A 19153-nucleotide genomic window follows, 5' to 3' on the forward strand; every position below is an offset into this window, starting at 1 on the left:
TGGTTGGCTCAGTCAGGAGAGCAAGTGACTCTTGATCTCAGAGTTGTGAGTTCAAACCCCATGTTGGACCTAGAGCTTCCTTTAAAAAGTAAACAAAATAGGGGCATGGAATCTTGGTTTCATTTAAGCATGGACTCTTGGTTTCAGCTCAGGGTCCTGGAATCAAGCCCCACGTCATGCTCCATGCCCAGTGGGGAGTCTGCTTAAGATTCCCTCTCCCTCTCCCTTTCCCGCTTCCCTGCTCTCTCTCTTTCTCTAAAATAAATAAATACATATATAAATATAAATAAAATAAATAATAAATAAAATAAATAAAATAAATAAAATAAAAAATAAAATAAATATATAAATTTATATAAAAAATAAATAAATAAGTAAATAAAATATAAATAAATAATAATATATAATAAATATATAATATATAATAAATATATAATAAATAAAAATAAAAATAAATAAATAAATAAATAAAATAAAAAATAAATTAAAATAAATAAAATAAAATAAATAAAAATAAATAAATACATATATAAAATAAAACTGTTATCCAAATACAAGGGTCGAATAGTCTGTACAATCCACTTAAGTTAGAAAAATTCACATTTTACCTAAGATTTATTTGACAATAGTTCTGATCCTATAAACGAAATGAAGAAAAGGAAAAAAAAATTTTCATCTGAAAAGCCTGTGTGCTCAGCTTTCATTTTGTAAAGAAATGTGCCTCCCTTTGCTCTGATTGCTTTCAATTAAACCTTTTTATGGTATCTTTTCAGGACAGTCTGACTTAGAATAAACCTGTTTCCAAACCAACCTGTTTTTTCCACATAATCAGTATTTTGTGTCATATAAAATGAGGCCAGACAATGAGATTTTTAAGTGATATATATTTAAAATGTGTAGTAGGAAGCATGCATGTACATCTCTATAGATGTTCATACGGGTACAGATGGATATATTCAAAAGCGACGCTGATGAACCTGAAGGACGTTGAGGGACATTCTTTAATCCACTTTCACCACACTGTAGATTTTAGTAATAAACCAGAAACAAGAAAAAAATCCAACTGTCCCTGAAACAAAATGAAAAAGATCCTTGTTTACCAGACACTCTACAAATCAAAGCAGTTTTCTCAAAAATGCAAAGCATGTCAGTTTGGAGGTGAACTACTGATTCTCTAAATCTCAAGACTCATACATTATCAAATAAAAAATCACCAGGCTCCCTTGCTGAGCCAAGAGTATGAGCAGCAGGGCTGGAGGCAGCCACCTGCAACAGGGTGTGAGAATCCATTTGATTGAACGCTGCAGGTCTCAAGTCAAAGCAAAAAAAAAAAAAAAAAAAAAGAGTAGCTTAAGTTCTCTATTTCAAAAAGGATACGAAGAGGTCCAAGGCTAGTTTCTAATATAATAAGCTTCGTATAACTTGCATCAATTTAGAAAATGTAAATAACGGTTATCACTTGATGTAATAAAAATGGCAATAATCTATTTACTTTCCTGCATACTCAGTACATAAATAAGTTTTATAAATCAAAGTTTTGTCTTATTAAATTTCAGAAATATCCCACTTCTGGGGATTTATCTTAAAGAAATGACCCCAGGGAGATGGAGAGGAGAAGGGAGTTGGGGGAAATTGGAGGGGGAGATGAACCATGAGAGACTGTGGACTCTGAGAAACAATCTGAGGGTTTTGGAGGGGTGGGGGATGGAGGTTGGGTGAGCCTGGTGGTGGGTATTATGGAGAGCACGGATTGCATGGAGCACTTGGTATGGTGCATAAACAATCAATTCTGGAACACTGAAAAGAAATTTTAAAAAAATAAAAATTTAAAAATAAATAAATAAATAAAACCAATCTCAAAAAAAAAGAAAAGAAAAAAGAAAAAAAAGAAAGAAAAGAAATGACCCCATACGGCGCCTGGGTGGCTCAGTGGGTTAAGCATCTACCTTCGGCTCAGGTCATGGTCTCAGTCCTGGGACAGAATCCTGCGTTGGGCTTCCTGCTCAGTGGGAAGCCTTCTTCTCTGTCTCCCTCTGTACACCCTCCCCCAGCTTGTGCTCTCTCTTTCTCTCAAATAAATAAATAAAATCTTAAAAAAAGAAATGACCCCATAGAAGAAAAAAATTACATGCAAAAATGGTGTTCATAATACTCTGATTTATAATATTAAAAAATTACAAACAAACCAAATGCCCAATAGGTGACTTAGCTAAATGATGGACTAAGTCCTCAATGAAACAAGACAGTCATCAAAAATGACAAATTTTAAAAAAAATGACAAATTTAAAGACTATATAGGAGCATGGAGCAGTCTTTATAACACGGTGTTAGGTAAGTCAGATCATAACTCACCAGCGTGAACCCTATGTACACTTAAACCCATGGACTAGACAGAGCAGAGCATGGACCAAAGAAGAGACCTTCATATGTTGGGTGATACAGTTCTGTTGTTTGACATAGGATTTCATTGAGGTTCATGTTCTAAAAACAATTCTCAGACGATATTAAGGTTCAACGACTCAAAGAAAACTCTAATAGGAGCTTTCTTTTCCAGATCCTACAATCTAATGGGGCCCCTGAAGACAATTCAATCATCTAGGGAAACACGTTAATCACAGAAAGCTTTAGGCAGGGTTTGCTTCCTTTTTCTTTGCCAGTTTCCAAGCTCAGAGTAACTTCCCATCCAATATACCATCATGGCCCACCACACCCTTCAAAGCTCCTTCTCAGAAGAGTGACATAAATCTACTCTGTTGGTAACTATCTGTTTAGAGGCCTTCCTTCTCCAGACTATAGCTGTGAGGTTTACTCGGTGCTGTAACCCCAGTGCTTAGCCCAGGGCTGGGCACACTATAGGCACCTAACAATCATACAGAACTGTTTGGATGAACAGCATAGCAACGTAAGCTCCCAAAGATAGAAATCTCTCCCCCTTTACACGAAGTTTTGTTCACTGCTAAAGCCCTGACTTCCAGGCCTGGTGCCTGACACACAGTAGGTATTCAATACATGCTTGAATGAATGGTGAGAATTTGGAGAGGACAACACTGTCCAAATTGGACTCAGAGGCATCTGAGGATGAGAGACAGGTATCCCAGACAGAGCGAGAAGTATCCATAAAGGCCTGGAACAATTAAACCTCAACAGTTGTAAGGAACAGTGAGAACCCCAGCAGAAGGACTGGGACGTTAAGGGTGTATGATCAAAGACCGAAGTGAGCACTGGGATGTGTCTGGCTGGCTCTGTCCGAAGAGCACATGACTATTGATCTCAGGGTCATGGGTTCAAGGCCCACATTGGGTGTAGAGATGACTTAACAATAAAAAAAATAAACTGAGAATACTCTTGAAAATATTCAGAGGAGAGGCTCCTGGGTGGCTCAGTGGGTTAAAGCCTCTGCCTTCGGCTCAGGTTGTGGTCCCAGGATCCTGGGATGGAGCCCTGTGTCGGGCTCCCTGCTCAGCAGGGAGCCTGCTCCCCCCCCTCTCTCTGCCTGCCTCTCCACCTACTTGTGATCTCTGTCAAATAAATAAATAAAATCTTTTAAAAAAGTAAAATTGACAAAATTCAAATAATCACAAAATACAGAAGTACAAAGCCTAAAGGGAACAGATACATGATAAACATTGAGAAATCAAGGGGCGCCTGGGAGGCTCAGTGGGTTAAAGCCTCTGCCTTCAGCTCAGGTCATGATCCCAGGGTCCTGGGTCCTCTCTGCTCAGTGGGGAGCCTGCTTCCCCATCTCGCTCTGCCTGCATCTCTGCCTACTTGTGATCTCTGTCTGTCAAATAAATAAATAAAATCTTTTTTAAAAAAAGATAATATTCAAAGGAAAAATTAGAATTAAGGGAAGAGCAAAGAAAGCATATAGTAGAAAAGACCGCAAAAGTAGGTAAGAGCCAGAGAGTGAATCCTAAGAAGCTGGGATTTGATTAGGCAGGCAGCTGGGAGCCAGTGAAGATACATAAGCCAGAGAAGAAGATGACCAAATTTCTATTTCATGTCAATGACAACAACGATGGTAACAACGATGAGGTTGATACCCATTGTTTACTAACTTCTTATATGCCTAGCTCTGGCTTAAGTGCTTACACATGGGATCAGATTGAGTCGAAGTCTCTGAGGTAAGTACTAGGATTTTCCCCCATTCTACAAGGAAACACAGGCTCAGAGAGTCTGTGGACTTGCCTTACAAAACCCAGCCAATGAGCATTACAGCCGGGACTCAAAGCCAAGTCTGTCCAATTGCTCTAAGATAGGGAGATCAATATGGGCAGAGGTGAACACGAACTGCTTTGTGCAGAAAGACCTCAGAGAATGAGCATCCGTTGGACAGGAAAAGTTTGGGGTGCAGGGAGTAGAAATCAACTCAGGTATGAGACGCCAGAGAATGTAAGCTACACCACACAAGAACGCCAGAGAACGCAGAATCTGCTTACCACTGGGGAAAGGAAGGCTACATTGCCCAATATTTCAGCATGACACTCAGGACTAGAAGAATACTGGCTCGCAGAGGGCCCAGAGTTAGAGTAGGTGTGTAACTACCTGCACTGGTAAAAACAGCAGGAGCCCCAGGTTTTCCGTATCCTCAAGAACAGAGAGGACACCGTCCCGCTCATTCCTACAGCACCTGGTGTGTGGATCCATAAATGTAAATCGAGACCAAAATGAGCTGGGCTTGAAGAAGTATGAAGTTATTCCCCAGGAAAAACTGGAAGACTGTGCCTCTATTTTTTGAAAGAAGGGTCAAAAGGGTATGGGAAAGACTTGAGATAATTCTGTTTCCATCATCTTATTCTCCAGGGCAATATTGTGTCATCTTAGATGCACCAATCTTAGCTCCCCCAATTAGAGAAGTCCCCCTGATCAAACAGAGGACCACAGAGAAGATTCCACAGGCCTTCTCTGGCTGTTGGCTTGGCCTCAGCTCAAGGAAAGCGCCTTTCTAGTGAGGAGGACATGGAGAGTTGTAGTTAAGAGAATGAGCTTTGGAGTCAGACCAGGCTGGGTTGGACTGAGTCAGAGAGCCAACACTTACTAACAGAGTGACTTCAAGCAAGTCACTTAATCTCTCTGGCCTCAGTTTCCTCATCTGTACAATGGGAGTAATATGACCTAACAGCTCATGATAGCTACACAATTAGGTGAAAATCAAGCGAGATAAATACATGCAAATAGTTGGCACATAAGTCAACTCAACAGAAAACAAGTGGTATTAGATCTAGGATTCCGTATTCCCCATGAACACATTGCCAAGTCCATGGAAGCTTAATAACTATTTGTTGGTTGGTTAAGTTAGCATTAATACATTTTATCCCTTTTTGATCTTTTGGCCTTTAGAACTGAAATTTTTTTTTAGATTTTTAAAAATTTATTTATTTGACAGAGAGAGCACATGCACAAGCAGGGGGAGCAGTGGGCAGAGCGGGAGAGAGAAGCAGGCTCCCTGCTGAGTAGGGAGCCCTAGGCAGGGCTTGATCCCAGCACCCTGGGATCATGACCTGAGCCGAGGCAGACGCTTAACTCATCGAGCCACCCAGGTGCCCCAGAACTGAAATTTTTAATAAGGCAGGGACAAGTCAGTATAGTAAAACACAAAAGGCCCACTATGGCTAATACTTGTATGTTGAGGTAATTGGACTTTTCCTTCAGTGTATCCCATCCTACACTGTGTGAGAACATGGATTCTTCACTTTAATTTAGTGATAAAATATTACATAGTAGACATTCTCAAAACATAGTGAGCTTCATTAGGTTCTTTTAATGAATAAAAATATATTCAAAGCACAGACCCTGAGTGAGAGAGCCACCAGAAAAGCACTATGCCCTTGCCTAATACTTCTTCTGGGTCTTAAAAACTCCTGGTAACAAACTGGCTTCAGTCCTTGCACAGTGATTGGTGATTTAGAGTCTCCGATTCTAAACAATATCTTGATTCTTGAGACAATCAAAACTGTATTTTGAAAATAGCACTAACTCCGGAGTAAAAGTGAGGTTCAAAAATAGCTCAGTCTAGACCAGGGTTTCTTAACAGTGGCACCACTGACGTTTGGGGCCAGATAATTCTTTGTTGTAGAGGGCTGTTCTGCGTGTAGTAGAATGGTCAGCAGAACTCCTAGCCTCTACCCACTAGATGTCTCTAGCACTCTTCCAGTCATGACAATTAAAAATGGTTCCACATACTGTTAAATGTTCCCTAGGGAGCAAATTCACCCCTGGGTTGAGAAACACTGCTCTAGAATAATAGATTGTGGCTGAATAATGGACCTTGGCTACATACAGACATTTTTCATGGCTTGCCTAAAATATACATCATCATGTAAAAGATGTCATTCATTACCCAACAGCAATGCCAAGGTTTATATTAGGCTAGAAATGTCAGTATTATAATAGAAGATAGTACTTTAGACTTTTAGAGAAGGAATCCTAAGTGTTAGAGTTTAATTGGTTATTGTGAGTTTATGTCCTTCCTTTCAAAATAAAACTACACTATTTCAATTTTCTTTTTTTTTTAAAGATTTTATTTATTTATTTGACAGAGAGAAATCACAAGTAAGCAGAGAGGCAGGCAGAGAGAGAGGAGGAAGCAGGCTCCCCGCTGAGCAGAAAGCCCGATGTGGGGCTCGAACCCAGGACCTGGGATCATGACCCGAGCAGAAGGCAGCAGCTTAACCCACTGAGCCACCCAGGCGCCCCTCAATTCATTTTCTTAAGACTTTAACTCACTTGGGGTACCTGGCTACTTCAGTCAGCATGTGACTCTAGATCAAGTAAGTTCAAGTAGAGATTATTTAAAAATAAAAATTTTTTAAAAAGACTTTAACTCGGGCGCCTGGGTGGCTCAGTGGGTTAAGCCTCTGCCTTCAGCTCAGGTCATAGTCCCAGGGTCCTGGGATGGAGCCCCGAATTGGGCTCTCTGCTCAGTGGGGAGCCTGCTTCCTCCTCTCTCTCTGCCTGCCTCTCTGCCTACCTGTGATTTCTCTGTGTGTCAAATAAATAAAAATCTTTAAAAAAAAAAGACTTTAACCCATTTGATATCTAAAACAAAACTTGATGCAAATAAAAAATCACTAACTATCCTTCAATCAAAACTAAGTATCCGTAAGTGAACCAGCAATGAGCATCCATTAGAAATCAGAGGCAAACAATCGAATTAGAAGAGAGCAAAGTCTACACATCTGTAATGCACAGACTTAGCTTCCTTTTTAACTAGCTTAACCAGGTGATAGACTCGTCTTTAAAAACCAGTTAGGCTGGGGCGCCTGGGTGGCTCAGTGGGTCAAAGCCTCTGCCTTCAGCTCAGGTCATGATCCCAGCATCCTGGGATGGAGCCCTGCATCGGGCTCTCTGCTCAGCAGGGAGACTGCTTCCCCCCCCCCACTGCCTGCCTCTCTGCCTACTTGTGATCTCTGTCAAATAAATAAATAAAATCTTAAAAAAAAAAACAGGATTTGGGGCAAGTCACCCACACATAACTGAAATTTATTATCTCAGTCTACACAATACAAGGTTTCCATCCTGGTACCCTTGGATGATATTGTTGATATATTGTGGCTTATCTTCCCTCTCGCTGTCCCTTGAATCCTACTTCGACATGTTGTTTACACATCTGTAAGTGTGCCACCAACTGAAAACTGGGTAGAGGAACATCAGCCACAATGCACATCACTTCCTTTGCCTCAAAAAATGAGTGAGGGAGGGGCATCTGGGTGGCTCAGTGTGTTAAGTCTCTGACTTCGGCTCAGGTCATGATCTCAGGGTCCTGGGATCGAGCCCCACATCGGGCTCTCTGCTCAGTGGGGAGCCTGCTTCCCCCTCTCTTTGCCTGTCTCTCTGCCTGCTTGTGATGTCTCTCTCTCTCCATCAAATGAATAAATAAAATCTTAAAAAATAATGAGTGGAAGAAAACAATGGGATGCCATTTTAGACATATCGTGTTAACAAAAAGGAAAACCACTGCTGGAGTTTTGTTTTGTTTTTTCAAAATTTATACTCAATGCCAGCCAAGGTTGTGGAGGAACCAATACACTATGTTAATGACAGAAAAGTGTAAAGAATCATAAACATATTCATGCTTTTTGACCCTGCTATCCCATTTCACAGACTACCTTAAGGAAATAAGTCAAAACAGAAAAAAACAAGTTCAATGGGCAAGAAACAGGTAATCTGCTCACTAGCTTAAGCAGCCTCACAAAAGATAAATATAAAGGATTCATATTTGAATATGAATTCATATTCATATTCCATAGTTGGGGCACCGGGGTGGCTCAGTCAGAAGGGTGCGGGACTCTTGATCTTGGGGTTGCAAGGTCAAGCCCCATGTTGGGTGTAGAGATTCCTTAAATAAATTTTTTAAATAAATAAAAATAAAAGATTTGTAGCAACATGGAAATATAATTAGTATATAAATAATCTTCTCTACAGTCACAATACTCAGTATTGAAAGATGACAGCTGTGAAGTCTTATCTCTCTGCTGCAACAACACAGAAGAATCCAAATAGCAAAGACAATGTGGTGACCACAAGGAAGAGCTTTGGATGAATGCATAATTATTCTAAATGAGTGTGAAACTCCTTGGCATTTTAAACATGAGTGGATATTGCTAATTTTCCAGTTGCCATTTAAAAAAAAACCCTCTCAGGAGCATTTGTCTACAGCAAGAAAGAGTAATCAGCAATTATTAACTGTACTTTTGTGTACATCCATATTCTCAAAACTAATGATTTAATTAAGGATGTCTTCCTCAAAAGTGAAATAACATGAACATAAGCAATAAGCCTTACTTCCTGCGGCGAACCTCAAAATATAATGATGACAAAATAAAAGGAACTCAACAGAAAAAATATATATAATGATGAAATGTAAAGAGATGCCATTTAAGGGTCTATAAGCAGACAAGGCTTCTTAAAGAAGAGTTCTAGAAAATAGATGCCAAAAACACACATCATGGGACGCCTGGGTAGCTCAGTCAGCTGAATGTCCAACTCTTGATTTTGGCTCAGGTCATGATCTCAGGGTTGTGGGATCGAGTCCCCCCACCCCATACCATTGGGCTCTGCACACAGCGGGGAGTTCAGTTCTCCATCCCACCCACCCCCACCCCTCCCCACCATGCTCGGTCTCTCTAAAATAAATAAATCCATCAAGATGGAAAGAAATTAAAATGAGTCAGTCTTGGGGAAAGGAAGCACTATAGTCACTGGAGTTGGCGTGTTGAGTAGGTAGTGCCAGTGTGACGTGCAAATGCTCAGAATCTAACTGCCTAGAAGTTACAGCTTGGGATACAGACTTAGGAGCTGTCAGCACTGGGGACCTAGACGAAGCCATGGGACTGAATGAGCTCTGAAAGGAAGAGGATACAAAGAGGGGACTGGAATGCTGAAGACTGAACCCTGCATAGAGGCTAGAGGTAGGTGACAGGAAGAGGAAGGCAAAAGAAGGTCCAGAGCAGTACAAGGAGAATGATACAAATCACACTGAGTTTCACAGAATAGGTGCTGATTAGTTAGCTGCAGAAACTAATGAGGGTGAAGGCTAGGGAAAGGCCATTAGATCTGGCAAGGGATCATTGGGAACCTTCAAGAGTCAGTATTCAGGTGCACCCGGGCAGTTCAGTCGGTTAAGTGTCTGCCTTTGGCTCAGGTCATGATCCTGTGGTCCTAGGATTAAGCCCCGAATCGGGATCATGCTCAGGGGGGCCTGCTTCTCCCTCTCCCTCTGATGCACCTCCACTGCTTGTGCCCTCTCACTCCGTCTCAAATAAATAAATAAATAAATAAATAAAATCTTTTTTTTAAATCTTAGTATTAAAAAAAAAAAAAAGAGTCAGTATTCAGTGGAGTGTGACCAAAGAGACGACAAGTGGTGGAGCCAACCAATGGGAGATTTCTGTCAGCAACGTGATCATTCAGCATTCCATCTACCTTCTGAAAGAAGCTGTTGTCATACAAGACTCCCAGAAAAAAAGCAACCTGAGTCAAAGTGCTAGGTATTGAAGAAAACAGAAGCCTGAAATTACTGTGTGAGACCCAAATATAAAAGCCAGTCAGGGGGCGCCTGGGTGGCTCAGTGGGTTAAAGCCTCTGCCTTCGGCTCAGGTCATGATCTCAGGGTCCTGGGATCGAGCCCCACATCGGGCTCGCTGCTCAGCCGGGAGCCTGCTTTCCCCTCTCTCTCTCTGCCTACCTCTCTGCCTGCCTCTCTGCCTACTTGTGATCTCTCTGTCTAAAAAAAAAAAAAAAAAAAAAAAACTTAGTATTTAAAAAAAAAAAAAAAGTCAGTATTCAGTGGAGTGTGACCAAAGAGACGACAAGTGGTGGAGCCAACCAATGGGAGATTTCTGTCAGCAACGTGATCATTCAGCATTCCATCTACCTTCTGAAGGAAGCTGTTGTCATACAAGACTCCCAGAAAAAAAAGCAACCTGAGTCAAAGTGCTAGGTATTGAAGAAAACAGAAGCCTGAAATTACTGTGTGAGACCCAAATATAAAAGCCAGTCAGGGGGCGCCTGGGTGGCTCAGTGGGTTAAAGCCTCTGCCTTCGGCTCAGGTCATGATCTCAGGGTCCTGGGATCGAGCCCCACATCGGGCTCGCTGCTCAGCCGGGAGCCTGCTTTCCCCTCTCTCTCTCTGCCTACCTCTCTGCCTGCCTCTCTGCCTACTTGTGATCTCTCTGTCTAAAAAAAAAAAAAAAAAATCTTAGTATTTAAAAAAAAAAAAAAGTCAGTATTCAGTGGAGTGTGACCAAAGAGACGACAAGTGGTGGAGCCAACCAATGGGAGATTTCTGTCAGCAACGTGATCATTCAGCATTCCATCTACCTTCTGAAGGAAGCTGTTGTCATACAAGACTCCCAGAAAAAAAGCAACCTGAGTCAAAGTGCTAGGTATTGAAGAAAACAGAAGCCTGAAATTACTGTGTGAGACCCAAATATAAAAGCCAGTCAGGGGGCGCCTGGGTGGCTCAGTGGGTTAAAGCCTCTGCCTTCGGCTCAGGTCATGATCCCAGGGTCCTGGGATTAAGCCCCGCATTGGGCTCTCTGCTCCGCAGGGAGCCTGCTTCCTCCCCTCTCTCTCTGCCTGCCTCTCTGCCTACTTGTGATCTCTGTCAAATAAATAAATAAAATATTAAAAAAAAAAAAAAGCCAGTCAGTCACTGAGGGAGAAATCCAAAACAAAAGACACAAGGGGTAGAGACAATGTCTACACACAGCATCATGGGGGAACTTCACCAACAATACTGAGGAAAAGAGAGCAGACATAAAAGAGTACATCCTGTAGGATTCTATTTATGCACAATTCACAAACGGGCCAAATTAATCCATGATGCTAGGAGTTAGGGGAGCGGCTGCCTTTGGGGAAGGCGAGTAGAGAGAAGTGGCTCCTGGGGCACTGATTGTGTACCATTCACTGACACCAGTGCCAGTTTCAAAAGTGCGTTTACTTGGCAATAACTCATTGAGCTGTGCGTGCATGTTGCACGCACTTCTCTGTATGCATATTTCAAATACGAAGTTAGAAAAACTGCAAAACACATGAGGATCCTGGTTAGACCAGGATGGTGAGATGTCGTCAGGCCCTCAGTTTTATCTAGAATGTCTGGTGGCTGAGAGATGAGAGGAATCCTGCACAGTCTTCTTTGACCTGAGGAGATGAGGCTGGCAGGTCATAGGTAATACAGTATTAAACAGGGAGCCACCACCAAGATGCCTTGGTTTCTCAGATAACAGACTTGTCTTAAGGCTTTGATTTCTGACACATTTCCATAGTTTACGTATCTGTTGAACCTGACAGTTAGAGACAATACTTGAAATTTGTCCAAGTGACCTACATAAGTCATACAACTTGAGAGAAGAAACAGAACTTAAAAGTGAGGCAGGTAGAAGGGTGCCTGCCTGGCTCAGTTGGAGGAGCTTGCGACTCTTGATCTCAGGGTTGTGATTTCAAGCTCCATGTCAGGTATGAAAATGACTTAAAAGTAAAATCTTAAAAAAAAAAAAAGTGAGGCAGATGGAATGGAACACTGCCTCACTCATCATGAAAGGGTCTCCAAGCTCTCAACTTCATTATTTCTCTAAATGGATCATTTTATAAACCACTCCATTTTGCCACCTACATCAAGCATTAATCTAAACAAGAGTTGCCATCACGTCTTGGACTCAAATAACAACCCCAAATGAGTAATCCTGAGAAGTATACATCTTGTCCCTCGTATCTAATTGCTCAAATGACTACACATTCATTTAATCTATTTTTGCTAATTTAAAAGTTATTCAAGCCAGTTAATGTTTATGCTCAGAGGCCATTCAAAGGTGATTACACATAACCCTTTCTGTACTTTGGAACACATCCCTACTGCTTAAAACATTCACCAGGGACAACCTTGAAGCTGAGTACATAAGGTCCCTCCAGTTCCCCAGGCTTTGCAATCTTTTATCCCCAAAGCATAAAAACAAACATGATGACTTTGTTCCCTATTCCTTCCATTAATTGTTAATTGATGCTTATTACATTATGGCTACCTCCAGGTCTCTTCAGAGAGTCTGAAATGCATGAAGTAGTTCTGTGGTTACCTGTAAAAAGGAAGAAGATCAGGACAATGACCATTGTGTACCCAAAGTATAAAATGCTGCTTGCAAAGCCTGTGATTTGAAGTTTGGCAAAGAAGTAATGAACTGCATATATGAAAAGGTAAACAGCTGTAAAACTGCTGGTAAAAAAGGCTCTCCACCACCAATGATAATCCTGCAAAAAGAAATAGAAAAAAATAACTTTTTAGGTGAAATCTAACTATAAATGAGTTAGCAATTATTGTCATAAAATAGGCTCCATTAGATTACAGAGTAAGAGAAATAAAAGGGAAACTTTCATAAGAAGTTCAACGTGGGGGGTGCTGGGTGGCTCAGTCAGTTAAGAGACTGCCTTCAGCTGAGGTCATGATCCTGGGGTCCTGGGATGGAGAACTGGCTCTCTGCTCAGCAGGGAGCCTGCTTTTCCCCTCTCCCTCTGCCTGCTGCTCCCTCTGCTTGTGCTCTCTGTCTCAAATAAACTAATTTTTTAAATTCTTTTTTAAAAAAAGAAATTCAATGTGGTATACACTATCTGACTAATGTAGTTCTGCTTGGGGTGCCTTAACTTGTATAAACTCCTTGTTTCCAGGGAGACCACATGTGCCTTCAGGGTCTGCACTCGTAATGCACACGTCTTTTCTATCAGGATGCTGCCTCAGCCTTGGAAGGCTTTTCCGGTCAGCTTCAATTTACTGGCCAGAGCTGCCTCGGGCTAGGTAGGAAACTATTAGTATAGAAACTTCAGATTGAGCTTTACAGCGAATGCAATTTGTTTTACCCTACTGAAGCTGGGATCCATGGAGGCATGATGGAGGTCAATACACAGGTTCTGCGTATTCTGCGGGTTCCTGCTGATGCTAATTTTACTCTAAGGGGTGGGTAGAGCCTGCAGACTCTTGATCTCAAGGTTGAGTTCAAGCCCCACATTGGGTGTGGAGCCTACTTTAAAAAAAAAAAAAACAAAGGAAAGAATTTTACTGGAAAGTCACTGTGGTCAGGGGCTAAGGGGATCTACAGTGCAGAAAAGAGTTAACATAGCAGGTCTGAAGTTACTATCTTGAGAAGGGCCCACTCGCAAATTTGGCGCTTAGCTTACATCTGGGAATTTGGCATTTAATCATTCCCTGATTGATAAGACTGGTTTGCTATACCGAGACTGTACAAACAATGTGATTGATGATGAGCACTTGCTTTCCTTTTGGGAGTCTGGAATTTTTGTACTTGCCAGGCAGAGGTTGCCTGTGTGATTAGCTCCTAATGAAGACCTTGGATGCGGAGTCTCCAATGGGCTTCCCTGAGCACAAACACTGCATATCTATTACTATATTTTTTACTGCTGGAGAAAGAAGCACAATTGATGTATTCTCTTGTGGAAAAGAGAAAGCATGGGAAGACTGAATGTGGATTTCTCCAGGCTCTACCTGTGTCTTTTCCCCTTGCCGATCCTGTTGTGTATCCTTCAGCTACAATGGGCCATAGCCATGTGTACATCTATACCCTGAGCCCCATGAGTCCTTCCACTGAACTGTCCAATATGTGGGTGGTCTTGGGCGCCACCAAAACATTTTTTTTTCTTAAGTAGGCTCCAAACTCAGCGTGGAGCCCAATGCGGGGTTTGAACTCATGACCCTGGAGCTGAGATCAAGAGCTGGACGCTTAACTGACTGAGCCACCTGGCACCCCATCTAAGAAATAGAAATAGACACATCATATGTCTATGAAAATGCTCTCAGACATCAGGTACACGATTGTCATTCCCTAAACTCTCTATTGTCACCTTTAGAAAGTCACATGTAACTACCAAAACAAGAAGGATGTAGGGCATTTATGAAAATAATCTTCACTACCACTTTAATTATCCAGAATAACATCAGAAAAAAAAATGGGGGTGGAGTGGGGTTAGCAGAACTATTTATGTCCATAGTAACCAAAAGGCAATGAAATGAAAATAAGAGAAAAGGCCTTTAGCAGCAACCTCAAACCCATAAAACACAATGCTGGCCTAAGTGGCAAAAATTTTAATTGTTATTAAAAAAACACTATTGAAGCAGATCTTTTATAGGTCTAAATATCAAATCAGTTCCCTATATTTTTCTATGTTAACTGAATATTACATAGCAATTACAGTAACTAGCCAGAGAGAAATTGCATTCTGTTTAAATTTTCCATCAAAGTTGCATTAACTTGATAGCTACATCAAAATCAAAATGTGTCATCAGGAAAACAATATAAAACTGATGCCACATTCTTGAAACCATGCGGTTAACAGTTGCTTCAATTCCTTTCTCAACACAAGCTCCTCATTCCAATAACACGAGCTTAGGAAGCAGAAAATACATTCATTTCTTAGGTCTTTACCTCAGCGCACAAATGGAAATAACACAGCAAAACTGTAGCTTCTGAACAGGTAATCAGGAGAATTATAAAGACCAAGAAAAGGAAGCCAAACATGAAGTACATCTGATGAGACCTGAAAATAAAAATGACAGCTTTAAAATTAACTTCGAGTACACAGAAAGCCAATCCAAATCCATACGAGAGATGGCCACACTTCTCGAACCTTAGCCATTCATTCCAAACCTTGATCTATCCATCCAGTATCCAAAAGAGACTTCCTGACCTGTGCGGCTTCTGAGTTCCCCCCCGATCCTGTCCAGGGTGACCCCGTCTGGCTACTAACCCATAATTCCCTGCTCACGTAGTTGAGAACCATCAGTATCTCTGTCATTTTCTTTATGCACACGTTAAACCACACTTTCTTTTTAGCAACAGAAGGTTGTAAGTGCCATAAAGATCACCAACAACGTTATATAACAGAAAACCACAGAATCAAATACGCTTTGCCTTTGAAGCTCTATTGATAGGCAGCCTCTCCCGATGGGTCTTGCCAGCACAGCGCAAATAATTCTATTAAATATACTTTCACACATGCATCCTCTTAAAGCTCTGTGTGTGGACTCCATTTCTGCTAGACTTTGCAGGAACAAAGTCATTTCTTTCATTATGACAGAGCTGAGCTAACTAAATTGGGATGAGCAATTTTTAAGAGCCTCCTGAAGAAAAGAAACTGAGGAACCAATCGATACCCCATTTTACACTCTCCTGCAGAATGCATTCCCCGGGCACAAGGGCGAGGGACAGGGCTTGGGGAGAATCATTTTTTTTTTTAAGATTTTATTTATTTATTTGACAGAGAGATCACAAGTAGGCAGAGAGGCAGGCAGAGAGAGATGGAGAAGCAGGCTCCCCGCTGAGCAGAGAGCCCGATGCGGGGCTCAATCCCAGGACCCCGGGACCATGACCTGAGCTGAAGGCAGAGGCTTTAACCCACTGAGCCACCCAGGCACCCTGGGAGAATCATTTCGATAATGAACATATACACAGTTGTATACGGCAAGCACCCTCTGTTTCACTGAAATAAAACTTGTCTGAAGACTCTTCTAGTTTTCACTTGAAAATTATTTTCCCATCAAAAACATCTGGAAAATGCTGTTACTATAATCGATTTTGCAGCAGGTTAAATATTTAGTTGCTGACAAGGTAACAGACTTTATTGCTTATCTTTTAAACAAATTTGGCACAATGCTGCTTAAAAGGTAAGCAATTAATGTGCATGATTAAGCCTAACTTTTGAGGACTTGAAAACTGTGTCTGGAAGGTGGCTTTGGGACAAAAGCATTCTTAAAACACACAGCTGGCTACTGCATTTGATTTGATCGTGCGTTTGCCCCATCTCTAAAACTCCCTCCAGAGTGCCACCCCACTGACCAGCTCCTGAAACCAGAATGCAGTCAAAAATCAGGAATTAAGGAAAATAAAGGGACTTGGAGAAGCTGAAGCTGTCGCACTTGCATCAGAGAGCTCGGATTCTTACTTAACATATCAGGATTCTTAAATCACGACAGATTCAAAGTAGCCAAGAGAAAGGGGAACGCTGTAAGGAACAAGCGTCCCAACATCAGAATTAACAGCTGACAGACAGGAAAGCAGAAAAATATTACTCACATACAGCTCAGTACAGATGAAGACCCAGAGTCAGTGGTCTTCAAGGTATTTTTAGCGGAGGAACTCTGAAATCTTGCATGGAAGGTCAGTACGGAAAAAAGAGACACATGGGGGCCACCTCTTCCCATGTTCAGATGCCTCCTTCCAAGGGACACCCCCGCCCCACCTCCTGCAAAGGCTCAGAGAAGTATGGTGGGAGCCAACTTTCTAAGTCATCTGGAAAGGCTTAAAAAGAGGTTATTACTTTTTTTTAAAAAAAAAGGAAACCCGCATAGAAATTTCCATCAAAAAGTGTCTTTAAAAACTTGTGAATTAAGGGGCGCCTGGGTGGCTCAGTGGGTTAAAGCCTCTGCCTTCGGCTCGGATCATGGTCCCGGGGTCCTGGGATCGAGCCCCGCATCGGGCTCTCCGCTTGGCGGGGACCCTGCTTCTCCCTCTCTCTCTGCCTGCCTCTCTGCCTACTTGTGATCTCTGTATGTCAAATAAATAAATAAAATCTTTAAAAAAAAAACTTGTGAATTAAGTCTTAATTCCCTAGGGAACTCCCCTGGGGTCAGATCGCCATTTCCTGGATACAAAAAGGTGGGAGGGGGGACAAATGAAGTTTTACCATACCAGAATTAAACCTCCTTGAAATACAGGAAAATTAACTGATCAACAATTAAGATTTTTTGAGATTATGAAGATATAATACTCACCACATACTGTTTAGAATGAAAAAGAGTTGAATAAAAATACAGCCAAAAGGTAAAATGCCACCGATTATGATGCCAAAAATCGGTTTAGTAAAGAAATTCTGCTGAGGAATATGACGAGGAATCTGGTTTGTGTGAACTGGACACCTAAACTGCTCGAAAAGAAATTCAAGTGAAAATCAGAATGACATGAAACTGAAGTGAATTTATATACTTATAATCACATACTGAATCCTAAATTGGAACAGGACAAGAAACACTTGCAAGAGCAGTCATGTGGCAGAGGCTAGACCAACTCTGTGCGAGAGAAACATAATGCAAGCCATATATGCAGTCTTAAAGCATTTAGAAGCTGCATTTTATTTTATTTATTTTTTTTTATTTACTTGACAGACAGAGATCATAAGTGGGCAGAGAGGCAGGCAGAGACAGAGGGAGGAAGCAGGCTCCCCACCGAGCAGAGAGCCCGACGCAGGGCTCGATCCCAGGACCCTGAGATCATGACCTGAGCCGAAGGCAGAGGCTTTAACCCACTGAACCACCCAGGTGCCCCTAGAAGCTGCATTTTTAAAAGTGGAAAGAAATAGGCAACATCATCGTGCCTAGGTGGCTCAGTCAGTTAAGCCTCTGCCTTTGGCTCAGGTCATGATCTCAGGGTCCTGGGATCAAGCCGCGCATTGGGCTCCCTGCTCAGTGGAGAGCCTGCTTCCCCCTCTTCCTCTGCCCTTCCCCTCCCTTGTGCTCTCTCTCACTCTCTCAAAAAAATAAATTTTTAAAAAATTAAAAAAAGAAATAGGCAGAATCAATTTATGAATACATTTCACATGATCTAACATAGTCAAATATTATCAGTTAAACTTGTCATCAATATAAAAAGTACTAACTTGATGTTTTTTATTTTGTTGCTATTCTGTTTGAAATTCATTGTGTATTTTTTTTAAGATTTTACTTATTTATTTGAGAGAGAGATAGTGAGAGAGAGCATGAGGGGGAGAAGATCAGAGGGAGAAGCAGACTCCCCGTGGAGCTGAGAGCCCGATGTGGGACTCAATCCCAGGACTCCGGGATTATGACCTGAGCTAAAGGCAGTTGCTTAACCAACTGAGCCACCAAGGCGCCCTTGCTGTGTATTTTATACTTCCTTACAACACTTACCAGTTTGGAACTTGCCATATTTCAAGCACTCAAAAGTCATATGGGGTGGGGGGCGCCTGGGTGGCTCAGTGGGTTAAGCCTCTGCCTTTGGCTCAGGTCATGATCTTAGGGTCCTGGGATCGACCCCCGCATCAGGCTCTCTTCTCCTTCCCCCTCTCTCTTTCTGCCTGCCTCTCTGCCTACTTGTAATCTCTGTCTGTCAAATAAATAAATAAAATCTTTAAAAAAAAAAGTCATGTAGGGCTGGTGACCACCATACTAGAGAGCACGCAGCTAGATAATAAGGACTTTTATCCTTTCTTATCAGTTTCAAGGAAGAAATTAGACAAGATTTAGTGGTGATTATTCTAATATGAAGTATTTGATAACAAAAAGTCCTCTCAGAATGTATAGAAAAACCTGAAAGACTCCATCAAAAAATTGCTAGAACTACTACATGAATTCGGCAAAGTTGCAGGATATAAAATCAATGTACGGAAATCAGTTGCATTTCTATAGACCCATAATGAGCAGCAGAAAAAGAAATCAAGGAATCAGTCCCATTTACAATTGCACCAAAAACAATGAGATACCTAGGAATAAACTTAACCAAAGAGGTAAAAGATCTCTACTCTGAAAACTACAGAATACTTATGAAAGAAACTGAAGAGGACACAAAGAAATGGAAAAACGTTCCATGCTCATGGCGTAGAAGAACACTGTTAATTGTCAATACTACCCAAAGCAGTC

The 19153-nt window shown here is 41.5% G+C and overlaps 1 protein-coding gene across 5 annotated transcripts in view; it reads right to left on the bottom strand.

Annotated features, from left to right (window-relative positions):
* Nucleotides 1-881: 881 nt before the first annotated feature.
* The window catches only part of LOC125091782 (transmembrane 9 superfamily member 2-like), an 85714-nt gene continuing 67442 nt past the window's right edge, over nt 882-19153 (bottom strand). For 2 of the 5 annotated variants that reach the window (XM_047715762.1, XM_047715760.1), the window contains 4 exons: nt 17273-17421; nt 14928-15039; nt 12573-12744; nt 882-1069 (listed from right to left, as the gene is read on the bottom strand). In XM_047715762.1, coding sequence (XP_047571718.1) covers nt 1002-1069; nt 12573-12744; nt 14928-15039; nt 17273-17421 — 501 coding nt within the window. In that variant the 3' untranslated portion in view covers nt 882-1001. Of the gene's footprint in view, nt 1070-12572; nt 12745-14927; nt 15040-17272; nt 17422-19153 lie in introns of those variants that run through there. The other 3 variants (XM_047715763.1, XM_047715761.1, XM_047715764.1) reach the window with 3 other exon arrangements.

The sequence above is a fragment of the Lutra lutra genome, chromosome X (assembly GCF_902655055.1).
Source record: "Lutra lutra chromosome X, mLutLut1.2, whole genome shotgun sequence".
NCBI classification, from domain to species: domain Eukaryota; kingdom Metazoa; phylum Chordata; class Mammalia; order Carnivora; family Mustelidae; genus Lutra; species Lutra lutra.